The sequence below is a fragment of the Chrysochloris asiatica genome, unplaced genomic scaffold (genome assembly GCF_000296735.1).
Source record: "Chrysochloris asiatica unplaced genomic scaffold, ChrAsi1.0 scaffold00123, whole genome shotgun sequence".
Classification (NCBI taxonomy): domain Eukaryota; kingdom Metazoa; phylum Chordata; class Mammalia; order Afrosoricida; family Chrysochloridae; genus Chrysochloris; species Chrysochloris asiatica.
Genome location: NW_006408641.1, coordinates 6,592,106 through 6,602,090, shown reverse-complemented (window position 1 = coordinate 6,602,090; position 9,985 = coordinate 6,592,106). Strand labels below are relative to the sequence as shown.

General features: G+C 52.8%; 1 protein-coding gene across 1 annotated transcript; it reads left to right on the top strand.

Moving 5' to 3' along the window:
• The first annotated feature begins 449 nt into the window (after window positions 1–449).
• On the top strand, window positions 450–6,250 carry EN1 (engrailed homeobox 1). The gene is made up of 2 exons (XM_006868722.1): window positions 450–2,304; window positions 5,172–6,250. The coding sequence occupies exons 1-2, from the start codon at window positions 1,449–1,451 to the stop codon at window positions 5,486–5,488; spliced, it is 1,173 nt and encodes a 390-aa protein (XP_006868784.1). The 5' UTR covers window positions 450–1,448; the 3' UTR covers window positions 5,489–6,250.
• The last annotated feature ends 3,735 nt before the right edge of the window (window positions 6,251–9,985 follow it).

Below are 9,985 nucleotides of genomic sequence, written 5' to 3'. Positions count from 1 at the left end.
TGCTGCGGCCCCGATTTCAGCAGCCAGCGGAGAACAGACGCGCTGCGCGCCGGACGCTGGGGCTCTCGGCGTCCTCTGGGTTTGACTCTACGGCGCCAGGGCAGCTCCCCGGTGTTCAGACAGGGAAGGGTGGGGATGTGGATCCCCCGGGAACGACCTGCAAAGAAACTATTTTGCGTGTGGTCGACAAACGGGCGCTGCTAGTTCGGCAAGCAGGCTTTTCTGTTTGTGAAAAATAAATTGCGTATCTGAAAGTAAATAACTCTAGGTCTATTTCGAATCACCGACCTCCTCGCATCACCCTCCCCCTTCAATATATACACACACACAGTGACATCTCTCCCCCTTGTTAACACCAAGGGGGACCAAAAGAGAACATAAAAGGCTGAGTTTTTTAGACGTGGAGATGCAAAGAGCTGAGATCCCTGATTCCTGACCCTGCGCTCGGCGCACACGCACCCATAATCCTGCATTTCTCCAACAAGTTGTTTATGGAGTTGCTTCTCTATTTGCCTACATCCCCCAATTCACCCCTCCCCCTGTCTCCTGTGCCAGCGTCTTGGTCCCAACCTGAAGGAGGGGGAAGGGCGGCAGCGCGGGTGGGGGAGGACAGGCCGGACGCGCGACGCCCGCGCCCCCGCGCCCCCTTTCAGCCCGCGGCCGCCGCCCCCGGATTATTTATCCGCAAAGTTCCGCGCGCGCCCATTGGGCCGCGGCCCGGGTGTCAGCGCGAGTCCTGGTTTGTCATTGGCCCCGTACACGTGCGGCCCTGACTCACGTGCTTCCGGTTTGAAGGCAAAAAGTGTGCCTGGGTGATTTTTTTTTAAGCGAGAGAGTTTGTGCAAAGATCCGAGCTGTCAGAGATTTGAAAAAAAAAAAAAGGCAGCCCCGGCGCTGGCGGAGACGCGCTCGCTCTGCAAAAAAAGCAAAGGCGATTAAATGCGCTGCCAGCCTCGCGCTCTGGGCACAGCTGAGCGTGACACTCGGGGAAGTCAAACCCTTCATTACTGCCTAGAAAGACTAGGCTAGACTTTAAAGACTATTTTTTCCCTTTACGAAAAAAAAAAAAATCTTGGAACGTTTTTCTTTTTTTCCTTTTCTTTCTTTAATTTTTCTTCCTTTATTTTTGGTCGTGGCTCCCTCCCCATTTAAAACACATCATTGAATCTGGTCGCAGAAAGAAAAAAGAAATTGCCAAGTGTCTCCATATCTGGATGTCTACAAATTAGAGCGAGGGAGAGAGACAGCGAGATCTAGCTGCTCGATAAGAGCGAAAGACCCAGGCCAAGAGCCTAGGCTTTTTTCCTGCACCCGCCCCGTGCCTTCGCTGGGATTTCGCCTGCCTTCTTCTCTCCGCGCACCCCCACGGGCCGCTGGCAAAGTGGGGTGGGGAGTGAGGAGGGGGGGCGGGGGCCGGCGCTGCGGCCGGGGCGGCAGGGCGGCCGAGCATGGAAGAACAGCAGCCGGAACCTAAAAGTCAGCGCGACTCAGGCCTCGGCGCGGCAGCGGCCGCGGCTCCGGGCGGCCTCAGCTTGAGCCTCAGCCCAGGCGCTAGCGGCAGCAGCGGCAGCGATGGAGACAGCGTTCCCGTGTCCCCGCAGCCCGCGCCCCCCTCGCCTCCCGCGGCGCCTTGCCTGCAGTCCCTGGCCCACCACCCTCATCTCCCCCCGCACCCCCCGCCCCCGCCGCCGCCGCCGCAGCAGCATCTCGCGGCGCCTGCTCACCAGCCGCAGCCCGCGGCCCAGCTGCACCGCACCACCAACTTTTTCATCGACAACATCCTGAGACCGGACTTCGGCTGCAAAAAGGAGCAGCCGCCGCAGCAGCTTCTGGTGGCGGCGGCTGGAGGAGGAGCAGGAGCAGGAGGCCGGGTCGAGCGTGACAGAGGCCAGACTGGCGCAGGTAGAGACCCTGTCCATTCGCTGGGTACAAGGGCGTCAGGCGCCGCCTCGCTCCTCTGTGCTCCGGACGCGAACTGTGTCCCGCCCGACGGCTCCCCGCCTGCGGTCGCCACTGGTGCGGGCGCGTCAAAAGTTGGAAACCCATCGGTGGCGGCGGCGGCGGCGGCTGCAGCAGCGGTGGCAGTAGTAGCAGCGGCCAAGTCCTCGGACAGCGGCGGCGGTAGTGGAGGTAGCGCCGGGAGCCCGGGTGCGCAAAGCGCCAAGTATCCGGAGCACAGTAACCCCGCCATCCTGCTTATGGGCTCAGCCAACGGTGGGCCCGTGGTCAAAACTGACTCGCAGCAGCCCCTCGTCTGGCCCGCCTGGGTCTACTGCACGCGTTATTCGGATCGCCCGTCCTCCGGTGAGTACCCAACCCCAGGCTGCGCCTTGCCTACCGGCTACGCGGACGCCCCTAGAACTCCCAGCCTCTGCGTGGGGCATAGCAAACCCCAATTTGGGCACTCTCTGCTCTCTTCGCCTGCTCTCCTTTTCTTATCGCTGGCCCCAGACCCAAGCGAGTATGCGCCCAGTTCTGCGTTCCTGGGCCCAGAAGCCACTACCCACAGTGCTTCTGCTCCTGGCAACCGTGGCTCGATACTTGAGCCTTCGATTTTGAACTCTGAAACCCTGGGACCTTCTTTTTGTTTTAGTTTTATTATTTCTTGGGAAGACACAATCAGAGTCAATGGTTTTTTGTATTGTTTTTTTTGTTTTGTTTTGTTTTTTTTCCAGGGAAGGGGTGTTTAGCGCCTTCGGGGATGTGGGCCTAGATCTGAGTCTGAAATTCCGCCAGCTCGACCCAGAGGAGACTGCAATCGAGCAAGGCTTTGACAGAGAAATAAGCTCTTCGTGTTTCTTACAGACACAAGCACCCAAGCAACACCTCGATGTTTTCTGTGGAGAGTTAATTTTATATAATAGATAGCGCTAGAAATGGAGACATACAGAAGGGAGAGAAATGTGTCTTCACATCACTGGGCCGGTTGCAGAGAGTCAGACCCGGGTGGGTAGAAAATCCTGGGAAAGACGGTTGTCGGAGCCCCAGGAAACTCTGGTTCCTAGATATTTGGAACTTAACAGACAGAGAGGAAAGAAGGTCAGGCTCGGGCTAGACACCAGGGCAGATAGCACCGAGAGCTAGCTTCTTCATATTTGCGGTTCCGTCTTTTCCTGGCCTGGCCTGGCTTCTTCCTTCTTTCACTCCTTCTTCCTGCACATCTGCCGGTTAGCAAATTTCGACCATCTGCAGCCCCATTATGCTCGGCTTTTCTTCGGCCCTCTTTCAGTGTTTCTGTTGTGCTTGATGAAGCAGAGGCCAAGGCTTGCCTTGGAATAGCCACAGTGCCCTAGTAGAGAAGGCCGACACTTGCCTGCCGCGTCAGCCAGCAGCCCTGAGAAGCCAGTGGAGGCCGAAAAGAGGGAGAGACTGGCTCTGGTCTACTATCCGAGATCCGAGCGCTTGGGGCCCACAAGACCCGGGGCACAGCAAAACCACGAGCCGCTCTCAGCCGACTGGTCTCCGCGGGCGGGCGCAGATCGATGCGCGTTATCAGCCCCCGCCATCTCGAGCCCCGTTATTGACACTACCGGCTCCCTGAACCTCCGAAAAGCTGCTTTGATTGACTCGCCTGATGGATAGAGTGATTGAGCTGTCAGGCCGTTTGGATTGGGCTGGCCGGGAGGCTACGATTTTATTACAAGTGTCCGTGCCTTGTGCGCAAACACACAACAACACTCCAACATGTCCCGGACGCACAAAGCACAGCAGGGCCTTTCTGAGGATGTGCCCATCTTCTGAACCATCTCTGCCTGCTCACCTAATTATTAATCCAAACCAATGCCTCCTCTCTCCACCACCCAACCTCCCAGTCCTCTCTGTGCCCTGCATAGGAGTGGGCCTGGCCTTTGTTCTTGGTTGCTTTCCTTCCTTTGAGCCTGAGATGCGGGGGGACTGGCTGCTACGAACCTCTTTTTTTCTTCTTGCATGGGTAGTTCAGGAGATGAGCCTCAACTCAGATCAGAGTCTCTGTCATCTCTTGACTCTGTCACAACTGGTAACCTCAGACACGGCCTACCCCAGGAGTCAAAAGCTGCCTAGCTTGCCCCTCTGTCACCAGGTTTGGAGATCAGTGAAGACTCACTCCTCCTTCTAGACAGTTTTAGGGTTTAACAGGCCTGACAGGGGCTTAGCTTGAACAAGTAAGCTCTTATAATGGCAGGGCCCAGGAAGTAGATATCAAAAGACTTAGGTGAGGAGAGGATGGACAGAGGTACAATTTTCAAAGGTACAGACTCTCCAGTCAGTCTCCTCTTTCTACCTCTACCTGGGGTTGCTTCCTTCCAGGCTAGGATTTGAGGGAGACTTCACTTTCCTAGGGAGTTTTCTGTGGTTGCTTCCCATATCTCTGTTGGGAGAAAACTATAGAATTTTGCAGGAATTGCCCCTATGTTTCAGTTCCTCTGCCCGTTGTGCTCCGTGATTAGGAGTAGGGGTTTACTGTCTGTCCTTGCACAGGCCATGGGTTTGCAGCAAAGTGAGCCAGTTTGCCCTGTTTCTGTTGTTCAGGTGTTTTCACCTACAATTGCACATAATTTTTCAAAGGGAGACCATGTCGTGTAGTTGGGTAGAAGAATGGGTAGGACTCTCTCTTTTTTATTAGTATGATCCAAGAGACAAAGCAGAGAATGAGGGTGGGGGGGGGGCAGAGTTATGAGGATGAGGCATACAGCTGGGTCAGGGCCTTTTCTTCTTGTCTCCCTGGGGTAGGGGATGAAGAGCTACCCTCACTGACAAGTTCCTCCAGGGCCTGACCTCTTTGCCGGACCTGAACCTTTTTTAATTTTAGGGCTGTGAGAAAGCAGCCCCCTGACTTACAACTCTTTGCTAAATTGGATGGGATTGCTACTTTTTGGGCTGGAAAGTGTTGTCAGTTTGACCTGTCCCCGGGCTTCTATCCTGTAATGAATTGAGGTATGGGGTGTACCTACAAGCTTGGGTAATTTTTCATGGTTCTTCTGGTACTTCCAGAAAGGAACCCGACGACCCCAGCGGCCAGGCTAGAAACACTGTGATCCGAGGGTTGGCCAGTGAGAGGGCTTCTATAAGCGCCCGGGAAGCACTGGATGAGACCCGGGTTTGGCTAGGCAATTCTCACGGCTTCCTCTGCCCTTCCCCCCCTCCCCTCTGCCCTCATCCCTACCCCCACCCGGCCCTCTCCGCTGCTGCAGGTCCGCGCACCAGAAAGCTGAAGAAGAAGAAGAACGAGAAAGAGGACAAGCGGCCACGGACGGCGTTCACGGCCGAGCAGCTGCAAAGACTCAAGGCGGAGTTCCAGGCGAACCGCTACATCACGGAACAGCGGCGGCAGACCCTGGCCCAGGAACTCAGCCTCAACGAGTCCCAGATCAAGATCTGGTTCCAGAACAAGCGCGCCAAGATCAAGAAAGCCACAGGCATCAAGAACGGCCTGGCGCTGCACCTCATGGCGCAGGGACTATACAACCACTCCACCACCACCGTGCAGGACAAAGACGAGAGCGAGTAGCCGCCGGCGGCGGCAGGGCCGGCGCGCTTGGTCCGGTCGCAGCGCCCGGGCCCCCTCCTAGCTCCACCACTGCAGCGTCTCCGGTCCTGCTTCGGGGGTACCAGAATCAACGAAAGGAGAGAGGGCTCCGCGGGATAGAGAGAAAGAGATTCTCAGAATGGAGAATCACAAAACATTTCTAATTTAGGAGAAAGACATGGACAGGTGCTATCGAAAAAACAGATCTCTTCTGTATTCACAGTTTAAGGGACGCAACTGCGAACTCCTTAAAGCTCTATTTAGCCAAACCGCTTACGACCTTGTATATATTTAATTTCAGGTAAGGAAAAGAAATATGTGTAGCGATCTCTATTTGCCGGACATTTTTATTAATCCCTTTTATTCTTATTGTTATAATTATTATAATTATTATAATTATTTTATCCCCCCACTTCCGCCTCGTTGCCCCATTTCCTTTTCGTTGCCTTTTTCTTTTGAATGTCCTCGTTTTTTCCGGGTGCCTCCCGCCCGCTTTGCTGCCCGGTGTTTTTCTGGGACTTTTCTTTGTGTGCGTGAGAGTGTTCCTCGAGTGTCTGCCCTTCGCTTCTTCCCCACCTCTCCGGCCTCTTCAGTCGGTCTGTCTGTCCTGCTCCCCTTTCGTTTTCCGGAGACTTATTGAGAAATACGACCCCACAGACTGCGAGACTGAACCGCCGCTACAAGCCAAAGATTTTATTATGTTCAGAAACCTGTAGTCTGAAATAAAGTGTACACTGTGCTCACTCGCTCTGGCGGCCCTCCTCTTTGCGGCCTTGGGAAGGGTATGAACCCGGGCTGGCACCTTACTCAGAACCTCTGCACACACACCAAACGCACCCCTGCACACACCACCGGCAGAGCAGCGGGCCTGGGAGCCCTCGGCTGAGACTTGGGGGCGGCCTTAACGGTCCCCGCACAACGATCGCGTGGCAGAGGAGGGGTGGGGGCAGAGGTGGCTCCCATAAAGGTTTGACAGGGGTTTGGAGGGTTTTGCAGGACACTCCTGGTCTCCCCTTGAATTTCAGGAAGCCGTAGGCCGGAAACCCAGTCCTAGCTTTGGAAACATGGCTGAGGCTGCTCTTTGCGCTGAGCCTAGCCCTGCCTGCTGCGCAGCCTCCTCGTGTTCAACCTGCTCCTCATTTCATCCGACACAACCCTCCTCCCCTTTTATTCCTGGAACGGGTTTTCCAGTTATCTCCTCCAGAAGCAGAAGGCCTTACAAGGGAGAGGCAGAGGCGGGGATCTCCCTCGTGTCTTGAGCTGTAAACTAGGGCGAGGGGCCCTTGGAGCTGGTAGCTCAGCGCATGATTTTCACCGCTCGTCGTCTGGGGAAGGGATTCCGTTGGTGAAGCGGATTATTGGAGGTGGCTCGTGGAGCCTTAGAGGGCTCAGATTCAGTGGCAGGGCCAAGCCTGGGGAGAGGATCCTGAGAAGCTGCTGGGAGCAGCGGCTGCTTGGTCCCTGTGCAGGGTTCGTTCTGGGCTCGGATTCCGAGGTGGGTGCGGGCCTGCATCTTCTAGAAACAAAATCTAAGCGACGCCCACCCTCTTGGAATGCTTACAAAGACTGACTTACTTCTGGACCAAGGGGAGGGGCCCAGAAACAAGCCCCCAGGGCTCTCCTGAATTCCTACACTTCCTAGACGGAAAAGTCTGCCTTTTGCCCCTGACCTTAGGGCTAGTTCTTCCTGGTTTTTTGCACACTCAGTGGGTAGGAGGTAAAAGCGGGCTCTCTCCTCAGGAGATGCCAGTTTCCTTTTGTCATGGATTTTTGCCCCCCAGATTGTAAATTCGATTTCACATTTTTTTCTCTTTTACACCTACCTGTACATGTGTGGCTAGATTTGCAGGTGTTCTTGCATGCTTGTGTACATATATGGTTATGTGCAACTATTGGGGCATCCGAATACCCGTTGTTTGTATATTTCTGTCAGGGCTTGGAAAGGGTATGAGGAAGGGTATAAATAGGTATTATACGATTGGGCACAGTTCTCTGTAATTAGATACACATTTGGATATTGGTGTTTCATGCTCATTTGGGTTTGCACACCTGAATGTTTGTGGGCATGTTTGTAGGGTTTATGCACGCGTGGAAACTCTGCCGTCTGTGTTCTTCCCTCAGATTTTTTTCCTGGTACCTCAGGGATGGTTATGTGAAAAACTCTCCTGGATGTCCTATTTACTCCCGAGGGAGTGATGGAGCTAGACCCTGACCTCACAAAGCCTAGAAGCCCTCCTGGGTTTAGGGGCTTGGGACTTGATGGTTCAGAGTGAAGTTGGAGGAAACAGTGGCTATTGCCATTGGTTTCCAATCCCATCTTCTATCATTTTCTTGAGTGTGTGGCGTAATCCCTGCACGTAACAGATGCTCAACCAATCCAGAGTGCACAGAATTGGAAGCAGTGAGATGGGCCTTGTCCTTGAGGTGGCCCAAGTGAGTTACTTCTTGGTGGTTGGGAGCTTAAATGCTGTTTCGTTTGGGGAGTGTAGTCTGGAATCATTAAGCTCTCAAACCTTCTGGTTAGGGGACCGAGGTCTTGGGCTCAGGACTGTGTTGTTGTTAAGTGCCCTCAAGTCAGTTCTGACCCATAACCACCCTGTGTAGGGTTTCCGAGGAGCAGCTGGTGAGCTTGAACTACCAACCTTGCAGTTCAAATGACTTTGCAGTCTGGCACATTCACCCACAGCCCCACACCAGGACTCCCAGGATAGTCCTCCTTTATTTAGTCAGCTCAGTCCCAGATCCTTCTCCCTTTCCAAGCATATCCACCTATGACCATTTTTGAGGGAATGGTGCTCAGCTCTACTGAGACTCTTCCACATTGTGGCTCTGTAGGGTCCCTAAACATCTCCTTCAAGCCCACCAGGTCCTGAGACAGAGGCAGGGGCAACTTGAGCAGTTTCAGCAAGAAGAAACATCTAGTTTCTGCGGGCCTCTCTTGACCCCCACCAGGAGATCAAAATCAAGAACTCTTCTCCTTAACTATGGAGAAGAGGGAGCAGATGGTTTCCTCTTTGGGCAATTGTATTTAAGTGTATAGGTGTGAGTGTCGTTAGTATGTAATTTGATTCCTGACTCACAATCTCCTTTTACCTTCCAATAGATGAGAGCAAAAATTAGAATTGTCTCAATTGTTCAGTGGGGGAAACTGATGCTCTGAGAGAGACACTTTGTCCATGTTTCCTTCAAGGTTGTGTGTCCATCTCTATATCTGCATTACTCTTTAGAACTACCTTTGTTTCAGGAATCTAACAGAGACTCTGAAGTCAGCCTCCAGAATGCATTTCCCAGCTTTTCTCCCTCCTCTTTCCCTTTGTCCTTCTTTCTGATTGGGGATAAGGACTGGGAAGGAGGACTCTACTCAGAACTATTTCTTGTACCCCCTCTAAAAAAAGAAAGTAATAATAATCATAAACAGGCATTGATTTATCTGATTTATGGGGTTGGCTTAGTGAACAGCCTGTGGATTAGCCTGGGCTGCACTGAAATAAATACCAGAGATGACCATCCCAACTCTCTCATTTTCTGCCCTTTTTTTAAAAAGATTGGATTGAACCATAAACTTAAATCTTCCTTAACCCTGGAGGAAATGCACACTAGCCAAGTCTAAACAGTATTGATCATGGGCCCTTTTTTGAGGGCAAAGGTTTCCATTTTCTCAATGAAACTCCCTTCCCTTCAGTACCATCAAGGGGAGGAGGCTAGGGAGAGGGCAGAAGAAGGAGACAGCAAAGAAGAAGGGGTGGGGGGGGACGTATTTTGGTATTTGGGTGCTTGGGCTGTGTTATATGTCTGTGTGTGCATATGTGTGTGGGTTGACCTGTGTGTAGGCATTTGTTGTTGTTGTTAAATGCCATTGAGTCAGTTCTGACCCATAGTGATAGGATGAAATTGAGAATAAGTATTCTAAGTTTGAGAGATGTGGAGTGTGTTGCATGTATGGACATCATACGGATTGTTTGGTGTTTGTGAGTGTGTATATGTGTCCAGGAGTCCTGGTGTGGCACTGTGGGTTAATGCTCTGGACTGCAAGGTCAGTTTGAACCACAAGGTTCAAGCTTACCAGCTCCTCCTCAGAAACCCTATATAAGGTTGCTATGGGTCAGAACCGACTCAACGGCACTTAACAACAACAATATGTTTGTCCAGTTTTTCACTCAGGTCCCCTGGCTAAATTGCCCAGGGAACAGAGAGAGGAGTGAGCCGCTGGCCTGTCTCCTGTGTGGTACCCACAGCCCCGACACCTGTGGCAAGCCTTTCAGAGATGATGACACCATGAAGGCCACTGCACTCCAGTTCTTCCTTCCTTCTATCTTCCCTCAGTAGAAAAGGACAAGCTGAAGGGGCAGGGGTGAGCACTGACTGACTCTTAGGTGGAGGCCAAAGTCAAAGTCAGAACTGGAGGGGGCCTCACCAAACTCCTCTTTATAGAAAGTGTATGCCATCAATTCTTCCAGTGGTCTGTATGTATTTTCTTTT

Excerpts from the sequence above, each read along its gene's own strand:
- EN1 (XM_006868722.1), top strand. The coding sequence starts at position 1,449 with ATGGAAGAACAGCAGCCGGAACCTAAAAGTCAGCGCGACTCAGGCCTC. Across the intron at positions 2,305-5,171 it reads TTCGGATCGCCCGTCCTCCG|GTCCGCGCACCAGAAAGCTG; the intron begins GTGAGTACCCAA and ends CCGCTGCTGCAG.